The following is a 16025-nucleotide window of genomic DNA, read 5'->3' as shown; positions in this document are numbered from 1 at the left end:
AGTAGCTACGAGCGCTGCGGCCCCCACGGTGAGAATCAAGGACAGCAGCGCCGTGTCCTTTCCAGTTGCCATTTTGCGAGCTGGTCACGTATTTACCTCCTCGGTGTGTTGCCTTATATAGTCTGTTAAGCACAACTGTTGCGCAAGGCAAACGCTGATTAGGAAAAGCAACGCGGGCGCTGCGAGCCGCTGGCTGGGGACAGACAGAGCAGCTGCTCCATGGGAGGAGAGACCCTGCCTCGTGGGCTGGACCCACAGGTGCCATACTGCCTCCCTCCTGCGCCTTATAAATCCCATTCACAAAAACTTGGGCATCAAGTACCTGCTTTAAAATGCTTTGAAAACAGCCTTCCATTGCACCGGGAGATCTGTCCTGCTGCCGTAACGCTACCACCTTTCACAATGAAGTCAGGATCTCAGTGTAAGGAACGTACAATACAGCCAGAAAGAGCAAAACCCAAAACAATACTCCTGAAAAAATGGGCTTTTGCCAAAGTAAAAGTTGATGGATTTTTCTTCTCATAAAGTAGGAGGAGTCCTGCGTGTTCGGGGATGTTTGTTTGGTATCGAAGACAATGCAAAAGTTTTGCAACACTAAAGAGATGCTTTCTCAGCTTTTGTAGTGTGGGAACAATATTAAAGGATTTGGGTGGTAACGATACATTTAATGCCTCTGAAAGATCAGAAGGGTTTATGGACTTCTGTGTGAATTCACATCTATCATCAGAGCACGATATGAAAAAGAGGGAAGAGAGAGAGAGTTGAATAAAAATAAACAAGATTTTCTGCCTACATTAACTAAGCAGTTGTGTTAGTTTTATGTAAGCTTTGGGCTCTGCCCTTTTTTGGCTTCGTTTTGTTTTATTTTTTCAGCAAGGCTCTGTAGCCCTTGCCCCAGAAAGGCTGTTTTGACATTTCATTTCATGAGAATTCTCAGTTGTCTGAGACAGCCTTTCTATAGATTAATTTCCTGCTTGCGCCTTTGTTTTCAGCTAAGTGGGCCCTAATGACCCACAGTCATTAGATTAGTTCAGCACATGTATCATGCACCTGAGAGTCCTGTGTACTATGGCTGTGCTTGTGCACTTTACCCCAAACCTTCCTAAGTGTACCTGCACAGCTGCGATTTACAGCCCCCTGTGGGTAAACCCCGGTCAAGTTTAAAGTGGGCTGCTCAGGGAGCAATCTGTCGGCTGAGCGCTCACAGTCAGCGCAGGCTGAACATCCGGAGCGTCTGCTCTGTGGGTCGGGAGACCCCTGTCCTCTGCGCTGAGCTCTGCGCCGAGCGGTGCGCTGTTGGCAACACCGATGCTAGCGCCGACGGGAGCGCTGAGTGTGCGGTTAGTGCACAGTACACATTGGCAAATGGCATAACGCCGTGGATTTGAGCTTCTAGGAAACTAATGTGGACAATAACTTAATTGCAGAATTGTTATGGCTGTATCGATATTCTCTGGGAGACTTTTGTTCTTGTTTCTCAAGAGTGAAGTTCACGACATTAAATGTCAATAAAACTGGTCTGGGACTAGCCTGCGCTTTCATGAATGTACACTCTATATTGATAGATGTGTGCGCTGTGAAATGCAATGAACGGGGACGGGTCCCTGGGGTACACGCGGTGGGGTTTAGCATAAGCTATCTTCCACCTTCTCTGTGTGATAAAGGTTTGCTGGAAGCCCGGGGCAGAAGTAAAGTAGTAGTAAACTCTGCACTCCTGCTTACCTGCTCGAATGCTGTTGCAAATTCTCTCACTGCCTCCACTTACCTTGGACTGCTTTGGTTCCTGCCATGGGAAAACTGTTCCCGTGCGAGGTGGAACTACAAGAATCCCTGCTTGTGACTGGGCTTCCTTCTGATGGGCGTGCATGCCTCAACTCAATTTATTTTCTATCTCCTGATCTTTACTGATTTTACTAAATTCTGTCCTTTCCCATTTGCTTTCCTTTTATTTGCCCCCTTCATTTACTATTCTATTTTCCAAGCCTTACTCTTCAGTCTTTCTTTGCTCCGTTCACTCTTTCTCTCTTGAGTACACATCCTGCAAAGAGCCTCAGCCCGTACCCCAGCCACACGCCCAGCGAAGCAGCCATTCTGAAAATATCACCAGTGGAAAGGGGTTGCTGCAAACTCTGTCGATCTTACGTACAATAAGGTAATAAACAAATGGGATTTTAGATCCCTACAGCCTCTCCTGTAGATACTTTGCATGGATCTGCAAGCATGACTGACACGCTCTGCAGATGGGGAAACCCTTGCTCTACTGACACGGACTGAACTTGGGGAATCTGGAGACAGTGCTATGTATCTGGCAAGTGGGATTCTTGAATCTTGTTTGGCATTTAATTTTAAGAGAGAACATTTTGCAGCTTACCCTCCATCAGCGAATAATGCACAAGCCAAGGACCAAGCTGAAAAAATCCTGCCACACGATGACATTTGCCTCTTTACACTTTAATGCACTGCTACCTCTCTTGATTTCAGCAGCTGAAAAATAGAGACAAATCCCACACAGACAGATACCCAGCAGGAATTTCCACTCAGCAAAACAGCAGTTGTGCTAACAGCCTAACCCTGCCCCCGAGTTCTGCCTGCCACCAGACTTGGGGCAGAGAGGCGTAGGAAATCCCACCCTATTTCTTCCAGTAGAGTAACAAAGGTGTGGGACCCACTGCAAAGGGAGAGGCTGGAACCGACTGACGGCACAGAGAACAGCCCGGAGCACAACGTAAAGCACCACGGAAAAGACGGAAAGTATGAAAAAACGTTACCAATGTTGATCCTTCTCGGGGAGTTATTGCTAAATTTAAAAGGAAAAAAGTGTGGGCAGTGGAGAGCGTTTCTCCCTTTTTTAACATTTGAGAAGCCTTAACTCCAGCATTACTGTTACACATTCTGTATCACAACAGCCAGAAAGATACTATTTCTGTTGCAAAACCAACTTACAAAGCAGAACATTCATTAGTACACAGAACATTTCTGAATCTAAATCAGACCAAAACTTCTCTACCATCACTGATACACTTGACACCAAAAGACAGTTTTACTTGCAAATCGGGTCTTTATTGACTTCAGTTTATTATAACAATGTTGCTGCTACATTCTGTCTTCAGTCATGGGGAAGCAACAGAAAAACCTCATCAGTAGGGAAATCTGGTACCTGTATTTAATGAGTGAGGCTTCTGTCGTAGGTACAAACCCAGGAAAAAGTAAAGTATCACGAAGGGGAAATAGATCAGTTGGAATTATTACAGTGAATAATTGCAAATACGACAACTGTGAAGAAAAGATGAAAAGAAGGGAAACATAATTTTATCCTCAAAATGACTTTAAGTAATTTCTTTACTATCCTAATCGTTTGCATATTAAGTGCACATTTAGCCTGTAAATTATAACTCTGAATTAACCTTCTTGTTTTCCATTCTGTTGTTATTTGCTTTTTCAAACACCACCTTTCTCCAGAAATCTACCTTCTTTTCCCTCAACTTCCTGGCTTTCTTTTGTTTTAGATTTATCTGTAAGTATTCTTCATTTAGGTTGTACGATGGCCATTCCACCAAACCCTCTCCATTAGGATTTCTGAAAAAAAAACAGCAAGAAAGAACGAGTGAATGTCCCTTTTCAGTCGCAGGGGAATTCAATCACAGAAGTTAAGTCTGAATCAAGAAAACAGCTAACTCACTATGGAGTCATACAAACCAGTAACACGCATCACGAATCTCCTGATTCTTACCCATTTCGAGCAAAGTTAGCCCAGTACTTCATTAGAGTTCTGCTAAGGTTCTTTTCTTCCTCTGTAACTTCACCTGAGAGACAAAATACAAAATAATTATTATGCGTGGCAGAAATCAAAACATTTCTACAACAGAAGCAGCGTTTCAGTCTGTGAATACGTTGTAACTATTTACTGATTACAACAGAGGCACCGTACCCGCAACGTGTCAGTAATACAGCAATCATCAAGAGAAAATTTCAGCACTCTATGAATGAGATGATCGTAATTATCCTTATTCTGCACATTGAGGAACTGGGGCACAAGGAAACAAGGCGGTTTGCCTGTAGCTTTTCAGGAAAAGCCACGTGCTTTAGTTTCATAGATCTCATTCTAGCTTTGTGGGACTAAATTCTCCTTATTCAGAGCATGACTAGGCAAAGATGTCTTAATTCTGATGGGAGAAAATGTCACTCCATGTCTCACCACTTCAAGAATATTCATTTAAATATAGTTACGCATATGCCCACGGTATCAGCTAGATGAAAATTTCAGTTACAGTGTGTGATTAATTCTAAGTGCATCTCAATAGATCAAGAAAAATAGTTGCTATTTTAATGCTCTCAGTACATTCAGGCAAACAGAAAAAGAACTGTATAGTGCTTTCTAGTGTAGGATAACAGAGGTAAAAAATCAAATATAAAATACGAGCAAAATAAAAGGCTCTAGTAACAGATTAACAAACACTTTTACAACATAGCTGGATTGCTCCAAAGTTCAATGGAGTAAAAGGGAATACTTTCATTTATGTAGGCTTTGAAACAGACTATGAAGTACTGTGCAAATGGCAAAAATAGAAGCAGTAAAAATTGTGAATTAACTTAAAATAAGTAAAATTTCTGTGTTTCTTTGTCAAAATAAGAACTGCTCCTAATTTGTTTTATGGGAAAGAAAATATTCTATTCTGAGTATTACTGGGTTTGGCAAATGCAATTAAAGCAAATTGCTGGGTTCATAATAGTCCCGAGGATGTGGCATCTTGTATCTAACTGTTCGTTGACTGGCACGTTCATTTGGACTGTAGCAACGTGGGATTGTGCCTGGAGGAACCAGAACTTCCAGAAACCTACGAGAATGCCCAAACTGACAAGGCAAAGGCAATTTTGGTGGTACATCCTTAATCCTTTCTCAATGGACTGTTGCCATTTTGAATAAAATGATTAAATATTACTTGAGTCATGGGAGAAAATAGTCTTAACCTAACCATTAGATCTTCACGGAGGAAATGAAACACTAGAGTTGCAAGCTTTGCTTTAATCAACACAACGGGGACACTATCTACAAAAGAGACAGAGTCCCCAACCTCTGGAGCCTGACAGCCCTGGAAAGGAGGAGACATTATCTTAAATTCCTTAGGAAAAGAAGACAGCCTAGATTTCCTGCTTCCCAAGCAGTCCGCTAATCCCCTGCACGTTGACCTTTCCTTCAATTTATTTTTCAGCCAAAGCTATTTGGCAATTTCGTGAACAGTGCTGGTATAATGACAGAGATGCTTTCTAGCAAATGTCCTATTTGCTAAACTGTTGACAACATGTGTAATTTACTGTGCGTCAGAAGCAGCAAACAGTACATGATAAAGAATGAAGAAGACAGTAAATTAGTGATAAACAAATTCCAACGGGAGAAAGGGTTATACTTTGGTGTCACCGTTAATAGATGCACTTTAGTCTGATTAAAATGGAAGCAGCACAACCGAACAGAATAATGCCCGTGTTATGAGAGTAATTTACAAGTGAACATTGAATGTTCTATTCCTTACTACGTAGCTGAATATCACCGGCCAGATATGGTCCTCCAAAGACAAAGCCAACTTCATCTCCATGATCTGCTTTCACATACTCTGGTTTACTATCCCAGTATGAAGTGGGCCGATGCTGATATTCAAAGAAGTAGGTAGGAGCCCCAGACTCTAGAAGACGTAACATTTAGAGAGTTAAAGAACAGGTGCATAAATTACAGCTGACATCAGCTGTTTAAAATATTACTTTAAATGCACCCAACGCTTTATACTGGGTGCACTTTTAAAGTAATGTTACACTCAAATACATATTTTTATTTTTAATTTAAAATTAAGAATTCACTGCACTTACAAAAAAAAAAAAAAAAGATTCACCCCAGGAAAACTTACAGAAAACAAGATAACATCAAATTATTTTCCAGTTCTGGGTCTCTTGGCATGGCTTGTCTACACTTAAATACCAGAAAATCTCCAGACTACAGAGCTGCTGACTTCCCAAGTAGCAGTGGGCCAAAGGACAAATTCCAGGTTGCTTTAATATGTTTTAATTTTTAAGCCTGTATACTTCAGTTAGCAAACATTTACCTGTGTTATCACACTCTGCTCTCTGTATATTGTGACTATGACTGTAAGTGCAAGACACTAGTACAAAGACAAAGGAGTACACACACTTGCTTCACACATTTCTGCAGACCTGTATCACTCTTCACCCTCAAGTTCCCCGTGGGAATCTCAAGCGGGGCTGCCTGCACACGGCGGGATTTGCGTCTACTTCATTTGATCCAGAATGGAGTAAGGGGTTTGAATATCCTACTGGTGTTTGTTAGCTCACCTCTGTGGTAATTCAGTGCTTTAATGGATGGCATGACTATTCCTACATCCCCTAGCAAGTCCAGAAATTGGTCCCGTAGCTCAGCAGGATCATCTGTGTTTCCCAGATATTCATCCACTATCGCAGGCAGAAGCTCTGGTGGTACATACTAAGAAAAAACAGAAGAAACAAACAGAAAAATTATCACCCTCTGAATTAGCAACTAAAAATGTCATCTTTTAAACTTCAGAGATTTTGCAAAGGCACAAAGGTGCAGGACAGCACCCATGTTGATGGGAAACCATGATGGCAAACAAAACCTATTCAGACTTTTTGTGGGAAAAAACCCCACCCAATACCAAAAATCAACCAAACCAACCACCTGGTGTCAAATTTGCAACAGATTTATATGGGTTAAAACTCTACAGGAAGATTCAGCAACTTCTCCTGATAATACCTTTGGCTTCTGTTTTCTTCAGGAGAAAAGAGATGGGAAAAACAAAAGCAAATTCTCTGAGTCCTTGAAAGATTTATGGACTATTAGACTACAGGGCAAGACCAATGGCATCTCCAAACACAGCTTACGGTTTTAGTGTTAGAATTTGCTGCTTGAAAGATACATTTCAAAACTAGGAGTACAAAGTAACTATTTTAAAAGTTATATTTAATTTAATGCAAACATATTGAAAAATCCTGCCTTGAAACCCATCAGCCAGCAGATGAGCCATCAGATACCATAAGATTAGGGACAGTATTACAGTAATCCTACATACAAATATGTAAGACAAAAATATTTGTTCAGAGGTCTAGAAGGAAAAAGGTGTTTCCCCAAATCCCAGGCCTGACTCAATCCTATTTCTGTGTGACAATCCTATTTCTGTGACTCCACACACTGCAGTCCTGTTCACTTTGCTGGGACTCACCCCAAAGCATAACGTGACCTCAAGTCTTAGTAACACTTGACTCAAGCAGGAAATTAGAGAACACCAAACTTCACAAATCTGTTACATGCACTAAAAAGAAATTTCACTTCTCAAATTAGATTAGTGCACCAGTACTTACCAACATTGGTAGTAAAAACTCTAAAGTTGAAGTGATTGATTTTTTATCTCCTATTTCCTTCAAACCTGGTATTTTTGAAGTCTGCACAGAAAAAAAAGAAAGTTATTAGTGCCATTCAGCTTCTCCAATACTTTTAGCATTGGAACTACATTATTCCACTTTATTTTTACTACTGGTGTTTATTTTTGAAGCATCATATCATACACAAAAAGGTGGTACAATGCAGCAGCTGGCTTGAAAAGCTTGTACTTACTGCAGTAAATAGTTCCTTGGTGAAGGTTTCTGCATAAACCACTTATAAGTAGTTTATCCTTAAATCAACATGCATTGTTAAGAAACTTATAATACTAGATAGCATTAGGTCAGAATTGAAGCAAAAAGCTGCTTCTGTCTCAAGAGCTTATTTTCCCCCTGGTAGGGGAGATCATAAAAGGCACTGGCAGCCTCTGTCCAATTGTTTGAACACTTTGAAGTAAAGATAAGGGAATGCTCCTCCTCTTTTAGAGCATTACATAAAATGACCCTTCTGTCTGCAGAATGAATTAGAACAGATTTCTCTTTACATTTTTCGTCTGCACACTCCCAGAGACACACCGTTACTGCATGGGTTCAGAACAAATGCGTCGTACTACACAGATGAACATGAGTACTCAGGAAATGAAGAAAAGAGGGCAAGGAAGAGAGAGGACACAAATCCACCTCCTGCAGTTTTGTGCACTGTGTAGCAACTGCTCATTTTTTGGAGTTACCCATGGCATTCATATGAGAAAGAATTTGTGCACTGACAAGGGGTCGGACACCCCCGTTATCCCCATACTCTGTCCCCAGATGAGATTTTCAAACGCTAGATCTTTCTGCATGGTAACAAGGAACACAGGGCCAAGGACGTAACCAGCAGTCAGAGTTCATAACGGCAGACAGGGTAAGCTGTTTAAGGTGATCAGTGTCACATTTGTAAACATTCTATGTATCAATCCTGAATACTGCGCGTTGGGGAAAAGATTGGTTTTATTTTTCTTTCCGTAATAAGCCCTTGTCTGCGGCATTTTTTTTCCTCTTTGCCTGAATGAGGGATTAAAATTTTAGGATAAGAAAATACTGTATAAAATTGCTGTTCCAAGGATGTCCAGGTAGTTTAACTTGCGGGACGAAGCCTGTCTTGCCATTTTGTGACCAACTGGTTCTGGGTCACTACAGAATCATAATGCAAGCAAAGTTTACCTTGGATGTATTTGCAACACTGCAAAGCCTTCTGGCCATACTTAAAAGGTTTACTGCCAGCAAATACCTTCCCAGAATTCCCTGCCTCAGTTAACACAAACATTCAAAAAACCAAAGAAAAGCCATTAAATTACAGATCTAATATTCCAGCCAAATTCATTGTTGGTGACTCCTATCATGAACGGGACTGCATTAAATTCTTTTCCAGCCAATATCTCTTCAGGTGACTTATGAAGAAATACTCCATCCAAAACTAAGGGTAGAAATGGCAGTTCCTGAAGGAGGAGAAAAAAAGATCAAATTACTTCTTAATAGTATTTTCCATTTTTCCTTCAAATCATGTAATAAAATGTTCACATTTAATGTTCCAAGTGCAAAAAAAAGGCTTTAAGAAATCTGAGTATCTACAGCCACTGAACAGAAATTTGCAGTTCTGCACAAGAGTATAAAACGCAAGCCTGGCTGGGTCATGGTATGGAGTACTGTAATGGTTTCCGGTCCTGTGCTGCTTCTAACTGACATTAAAACATAAGTACGCTCGAGTCTTGCTCACAACTTTACAGGTGCTGTGACACTTCACTGAAAATTCTAACAAGAAATTATATGAAATTATTTCAATATTTAGGGGGTATTTTGACAAAAGTTACGAAAAATCAGCTTTGGAACAGGCCAACAATGATCTCCGGTGAAAGACTGAGCTAAAGTTTTGCAAGCGTGCCATTAAAAATATCTGTTATTAACAAAGTTTCACCTACCGTAGTGTTAAAGACTATATCATTTGCTTCCTGGTTCCTTAAGCAGTTTATCAGTGAGACTGAGCTGCTCGTCTCACACTTAAATATACTCGCAATTTTCTGAAAATTATTAACAAAGACAAGAAATGTTAGCTATGAGGTGCTCTTTAAGCAATTTATAAACAGAAAACTATTATACACAGTACTGATATTAGTCTTATTCAAAGGCAGATTTAGGTGAGCTTGACAGGTCTTCACGTATTTTATTTTACTAGAAATACTACAGTTTGACCACAAAGTGAAATCATTCTGGTATGCTTCTTTCTTGGTATATTTCCATTCTCTGTTCTACAACAAACCTTGCTGTAGAGATAATACGAGGCTGTAACATAAATCAAATAAGGAAAGAAAATTCAGAAAATCAACTATGAGAGTTTTCCATTATTACCCGGCATTTTAGGATGAGAAATGAAAAGGTATTTACAGAGAGGAATTTTCTTTTAATTTTGTTTGTTTGTTTGTTTGCTTGTTTGTTTGTTTTTAATGAATTTACTTCAAATAAAGGCCCTCCACAAAAGACCATAGCTGAATAAAAACTGAATGCATCTTCTGGATTCTAATTAAACTTTCTATAATAAATTTCATAGTTATTATAGAAGTTACAGCACGCACGAAAATGGACATATGCCTAGCTTGGCATGTGTGTAACTGAAAATACCTAACTTTACCCACAGATATTATAATCACATAACTGATCAATCTACTTCCAACACCAAACGAGACCGAAAACAAATAGATTATTTGAATGAAAATTTACTTAGTGCTAATCTATATATTTATAGGTATGCCATGAGAATACATCTGATCAACTTTGTTACATAATATGCAATTAGATTTTTGCCAAATTACCAGATATAAGAAATATGCTATTTTAGGTTATAAAGGCTTTATAATGCAAAAAAAAAAAAAAAAAAAGAGCCTACCTTAAGATCTGTTGAAAGAAGTAAATCTTTAACAGGGGGGATTAGAATTCCACTCTCTGATATTGCTTTATGAAAGAGACCCTTAGACAAAGGAGATAAAACCTGCCAAGAGGGGAAGAATGGAAAGTATTTATTCTACCTTGAAGTCCTTACCCATAACTTTATGCTTGACTAGACTGCTGGATTCAGTGGGGAATTACACATTTTATGTGCTTACAGGGGAAGTGTCCAGACTTAGGATAATGAGCCGTTAATCTTACTTTTGAAAATCAGATTAAGCATGAAATGTTACATTAATTGAGTTTTTGAAGACTTTTTTTCTAAGACTTTACTTTTTAGTGCACCTACTGCATGCGTACATGTGCAAAAACAGAGCAAGATCCTGCAGATACACCAAAGAGTGTGACAGATCCTGGATCTCCACCAAAGTGTTCAATGTTTTCTTGGATCCACCGAAGAGCTGCTACTTGATCCAAAAATGCCCAGTTCCCACGAGCGTGTTCATCACCAGTGCTGAAAGAAAAGCGTTAGAAGCCAGCTTCTCAGGAAGAGTGATAGTTCTTTTAATACCAGAATAAAATACATCTCACCAACTTACATTTTGTGCAAATTGTCATATTTGGCGAAGGAAAGATCCGAATAGCCTCCTGACCTAAAGCCCTCCACAGTCAGATCTAAGCCCCACTGACATACTTGCCTCTACTGTTTGTTCACCCATACACAGAGGGGTTCCTGGCTTTTACACTATATGATTTTTTGCTTTACACACCAATGGATGGAAGTAAAGGCAAGAACAAACACCCTGCCCAGAACCGAATAAGCCCACCTATGATTTGACAGCAGGCTACAATCAAATGACAATGCAAATGGAATTTATGGGCATTTCTTCATGTTTTTAAGTCCTGGTGTCAGTGAACTATGTACATTTAAATCACTGTAACAGTAGGAAGCTGGTATGGAAGCTCAGCTGATTTAGAAAACAAAACTACCCAGGCTTTAAATGTGATAGGAAGTATTTTGTAAAAAGTGAAACAGGTCATCTTACTTGAAGAATCCAAGGAGTCCGAGTCTGTACTGAATTATTACTACCACAACGTTCTCATAGGCTGACAGTGCAGAACCATCATACCTAGAAGCACCACCAAATATAAAATTGCCTCCATGGATCCACACCATTACCTTGGAGAAAAAAGCGTAAGACACAATTTTATATGTTGCTTGGTAGGTTTCATTTGAAAAAGGAAGACAACATCAGAGAATGAGGAACTCCAAATCACCGAAGCTCAACGGGAGATGAATTTTAGGTTGGTGGACTTTGAATTTTACATAATAATATTTTTGCTAATGCGGCGTCGCATTTTCAAAAGCAATTAACTGACTTAGGAGCTTTCATGAGGTGCAACTTTGTACAACACAGGTTTGTACAATGGGTTTACGTACAGGTAACTTGTCCTTCTTGTTTGAACCAGCAGGGCTGTAAACATTTAGATACAAACAGTCCTCAGAAGTTCGGAATGCAAGGTGTTTTTCTTTGAAGTTTTTTTCAGCTGTTTTCAATAAGGACAGATCTTGAGGACATCTTCACAAAAGAAAGGAAGCATGATTATTAGTAATAAAAAATGCAATAGCAACAACGGAACAACAATAGAGAAAACACTTTCTTTTGCCCCACGCACTGAATTCCCATGGGGTGTTTGAACTTTGTGTTACTTATACACAGTTAGAGGTGCAACCTGTAAAAGCACAGCTCTATACTCTTACTTAAAAAGCTGAATTATTTCAGCACAGTATAGTGAGAAAATGTGATTTCCAAAGACAGGAATTTCCCAGGAATTCTTTGTGGTTCCCAGTCCCACAGTTCTTATGAAATATTTCAGTACTGTCAGCGTATTCACTACCCATCAATACAACCTCCTTACCAAAAATCAGACCTCTGTACCCTAATAAACATGAAAACACTGACAAACATGAGCAGGTCCTATACACACATGAACAGAATGGCTCTCACAGTGGTGGGTAAGAAGTTGCATCTCTCAGATCATTCCAGGGTTCAGGTGGTTCAGGTGGGGAAAACCTCAAGGATCCAACAGGGGCTTTTGCAAAAGGAATCCCAAGGAAAACATTTACAAGTCTGTCTGTCCCCTTCACATGCGTTTGTGTCCCTTTGAGCCGTCCAAGTGTGATAGTCACTTCTGGCTCGGCACCATTCTGTCCTAAGTAACACATAAGGGGAGAAAAAAAAAGTAAATTGCATCTTTGTAATTATCAGATAGACTTTTCAATGAAGCATTTTTTACTGACTTTAATTCAGAAGATTTCAGCTTATTCCTTTCAATTTTGTCCAGTTTTCATTTCACTTTCATGCAATGACAGACACCCCTGCCAACCACTCCTATAGCTGGCTCTGCCAATGACAGCTGGAGCTAGGTAAGACATAGTTTAGTCACTGTGCAAGAGCATAAAGCTTAAAAACAAATTCAGAGCAAAGAGCAACTGTCAAAATCATTAACACTTTCCAAATTTATCATCCAACAGATCTTTAAAATATTTTGTTTAGATAATTCGGAAACATTTTTGCTTTCTACGTCTTAAGAAAGATAAAAAGTTTTATTTTCATAAAATCATCTCAGAAATGCTTTCATCTCACAAAATCAGTAATTTTTGCATCAAGCTTATTAGGATACTTTTGCAGATTGCTAACAAAAGTGTAAGAGATGTACTACTGCCTTTGAAAATCACGACACTGCAACTTGTTAGTGCAGTTGCTTCCCCAACAGCAATAATAACAGATTTTGCATCTCACCTTCTGCTCCGCAAGTGATGAATGCTATACTACAAAACAAAGCACAAAGCAAAGCAACCTGGCTTTGAGGAGCCATTTTCACCCCGCTTTGGACTCTAGGTTATTTTCTGTTTATATGCGGAAGAGAATGGTACAAAGGTCCCTGCTGAAGGCATTCTGAGCAGGGAGTGCAGCTAAATTCCCTTTTGAACATGCACTGCATTAAGCGCTTTCAGAGCTGTACTTGCTACAAAGCACAAATACAATCCCTTAGTGTAACACACCTAATCATTACCTGATTCTGAGAATGGGTGATCTGAAAATGACCAAACGCCATCTGTGAACAACAACAAAAGCTCTAATCATAGTTAATCTGCTGTTAATCCTGCGAACAGAGAAAACAGTGAAGCTCTGAAGAGGTTCCAGACGTTTAAATTCTTGTAAAAAAAAAAACCAAGCAACAAACACCTCACCAAAAAAACAGGATTACAGATTAGAAATAACTAGAAAGTAACAATAAAAAAGAGAAAAAAAATAAAATAGTTAATTCTTGCAGAGGTTTTAATGAGGACTAACGCACCTGTTCCTTAATTGACACTATACTTGCTTTCCAGCAGGGACTGGCCTCCAGCCTCTAAAATAGTTCTTTATCGCTTCTTGAATAAAAATAGGTTTCTTGCATTTTTCAAAACTAAAGGGGAGATTAAAGTTGAGGGTCAGATTATAGCTTCTTCTCTACAAGCAGCCTCAGTGGAGGTCAGAACGTAAGGTCTAGTTACCAACATCTTATGGGGTATGCACTTCCCTCACAAAAGAGGTAAAGGACCATGACCTCACCTTCTCTATAGAATAGCTTCCTACAGTGGAAACAGGCTGGCAGTCCAACAGTTTTCACCCGCCGGCTGAAGAAGTCCTGAAAAATTTTGTACTGCATAGAAGCACGGCATCCCTCAGTGCGGAAGACTGGTCCTAGGCTGATGAGCCTGGAGGCCTTCTTCACAGCTGGGCCACAAGCCCAGCCTGCTCCACTAACTCCCAATCTTCACCTGGGAAAACACCCTCTGCATAATGGGGTTTTGCCTTTCCATCTTTGATGTGGGAACATCAGGTTTCACAGCTCCTGGATGAACGGTGCCATCAGCATTCAGTTGCAAAGCATACGGCCTCAGGCTCCTCTGCGCTGCTTTCACTTCATTCACCTCCAGCAAAGCCAACTTCTCCACCACAGATGATACCTCACCTAAGTTCATCCTGCTTGGGAAACAGGTTTGTCAGAGGAAGTCAGTTCTTTAACAAAAAGGGTCAAACACGAGATAGGTAAAACCAGATTTTCAGTGCAAGAGAATCAGAGGTACCTGCTATTTCTTACACAGTTCCTGAGTCTCTGGGTTGCAATAGCTTTGGAAAATGAGCCAATTTCTCATGAATTTCGGCTAGAAGTGTGCAAATATGCATGGTAGAACATAATTTCCTCAAATCTTTCTGGAGAATCCTTTCTGTTGCAGTTATTTTTGCTCCAGTCCAATGTGAACGGCCCCGGGATTTTTGTCGCTTCTTCTGGAGTGAGAGTGTAATGATAACGTATTTTGGCTTCACACTCCCCTTTATAATGGGGTGAAAGCAAAGACTAGTAAGACAGACCAAATCCAGCAGACAGGTTTCAACAGATGGGAATAGGTGTGCGCCCCTGTTTGTGTGCGTATACGTCCATCCACGCACATACACATGCACATATACATGAGGCAGGGAGCAAGAAGTTGGAAAAAGCAGGATTCCATGAGGCTACTTAAGTTGAATGCTTTCCATCAGTGAAATCCAAGGAATATGGATGTCTTGTGCTGCCAAACTGAGCTCTCTTTATCCAACGAAAAATAAAAACAAACCAAACCAAAGCACACAAACCCCACTTTTAAAATCAGCCAACATCTTCACCAGTAAGGGTAAGTCAGCTCAGTCAGCTTTGTATTTCCTAAACAGCCAGAAAAGTTGTGCTTACCAACAAAATTTATCATCCAAAACAACATACACTAATTGAAAGACCAATTAAAGGTAACAAAGGATTAGATTAAGAAGTGAACTTTAATGTCAATGTAATTTATATATTAGATGACTATAATACAAAACAAAGATGAAAGCAGAGATAAATGGAAACTTTGCTCACAGGTAGTTTGCTTGTCTGATTTAAAAGATCAGCAGATGTGTAAGTATGTTAGTAACTTTCAGATCAGGTCCCGCTGGGGGCAAACCCAATCTGGCCCAAGTCCCCACAGTCAGAAGCACACCTGAGGTAACCACCGTTTCTGTAAGGCAGGGCTGAGCAACAGAACCACAATATACGTCTTTTCTCCCAGCTGCAACATCTTTTGAAGCAGCAGATCTCAGCTCCTTCCAAAAGCTCCTTTCTTTCTGACAGCCACCGGGGAAACTGCCGACCTCCACCTGAGGAGCACCTTCACGTCTTCTTACCTGTGACCATGACGTGGTAGGCATGAAAAAAACAAACTCTGTAATAGGGCATTTTTCGCAAAGAGAAATCAAACATGAATCACAGAATGGTTCGGGTTGAAGGGACCTTAAAGCCCCCCCAGTGCCACCCCTGCCCTGGGCAGGGCCACCTCCCCCCAGCCCAGGTTGCTCCGAGCCCCGTCCAACCTGGCCTTGGACACCCCTGGGGACAGCAAGGAAGCCAAAACAGAGAATACAGTGTGTTTGCACAGGAGTATGTGCCTTCACCCCAGTATAAAGAGGTGTATGAAGCCAAAATATGTCATCATTACACTCGTATCACTCCAGTTTCTTTAAGTTGGCGGGGCTTTTTAGATACAGTTTGACTTTGCCAATTAATTAAAGGAGGAAATAAATATTTTTCATCACGAACATTTTGTATTTAACGCGCACCTTAATATACCCGTCCCTGACAGCACG

The 16025-nt window shown here is 40.2% G+C and overlaps 3 protein-coding genes across 3 annotated transcripts in view; 1 reads left to right on the top strand and 2 right to left on the bottom strand.

Annotated features, from left to right (window-relative positions):
- The window catches only part of LOC104283223 (fatty acyl-CoA hydrolase precursor, medium chain-like), an 8550-nt gene extending 8478 nt beyond the window's left edge, over positions 1-72 (bottom strand). The window contains exon 1 of the mRNA XM_009881379.1: positions 3-72. Coding sequence (XP_009879681.1) covers positions 3-72 — 70 coding nt within the window. The remainder of the gene's footprint in view (positions 1-2) is intronic.
- A 2974-nt stretch (positions 73-3046) lies between these two features.
- LOC104283222 (fatty acyl-CoA hydrolase precursor, medium chain-like) lies at positions 3047-13242 on the bottom strand. Its single transcript, XM_009881378.1, has 13 exons — positions 13122-13242; positions 12327-12531; positions 11759-11897; positions 11364-11497; positions 10678-10831; positions 10319-10420; positions 9357-9455; positions 8736-8876; positions 7381-7461; positions 6340-6487; positions 5529-5678; positions 3731-3803; positions 3047-3576 (listed from the first exon to the last, which is right to left on the bottom strand). Exons 1-13 carry the CDS (start codon positions 13195-13197, stop codon positions 3387-3389), a joined length of 1692 nt encoding a protein of 563 aa, XP_009879680.1. The 5' UTR covers positions 13198-13242; the 3' UTR covers positions 3047-3386.
- Positions 13243-15306: 2064 nt separating this feature from the next.
- The window catches only part of FAM96B (family with sequence similarity 96, member B), a 2608-nt gene continuing 1889 nt past the window's right edge, over positions 15307-16025 (top strand). Inside the window, exon 1 of the mRNA XM_009881400.1 lies at positions 15307-15387. Coding sequence (XP_009879702.1) covers positions 15307-15387 — 81 coding nt within the window. The remainder of the gene's footprint in view (positions 15388-16025) is intronic.

Source organism: Charadrius vociferus, unplaced genomic scaffold (assembly GCF_000708025.1).
Source record: "Charadrius vociferus isolate BGI_N301 unplaced genomic scaffold, ASM70802v2 scaffold553, whole genome shotgun sequence".
In the NCBI taxonomy this organism is placed as follows: domain Eukaryota; kingdom Metazoa; phylum Chordata; class Aves; order Charadriiformes; family Charadriidae; genus Charadrius; species Charadrius vociferus.
The sequence above is the reverse complement of the archived record's forward strand: the minus strand, read 5'-3'. Positions and strand labels throughout refer to the sequence as shown.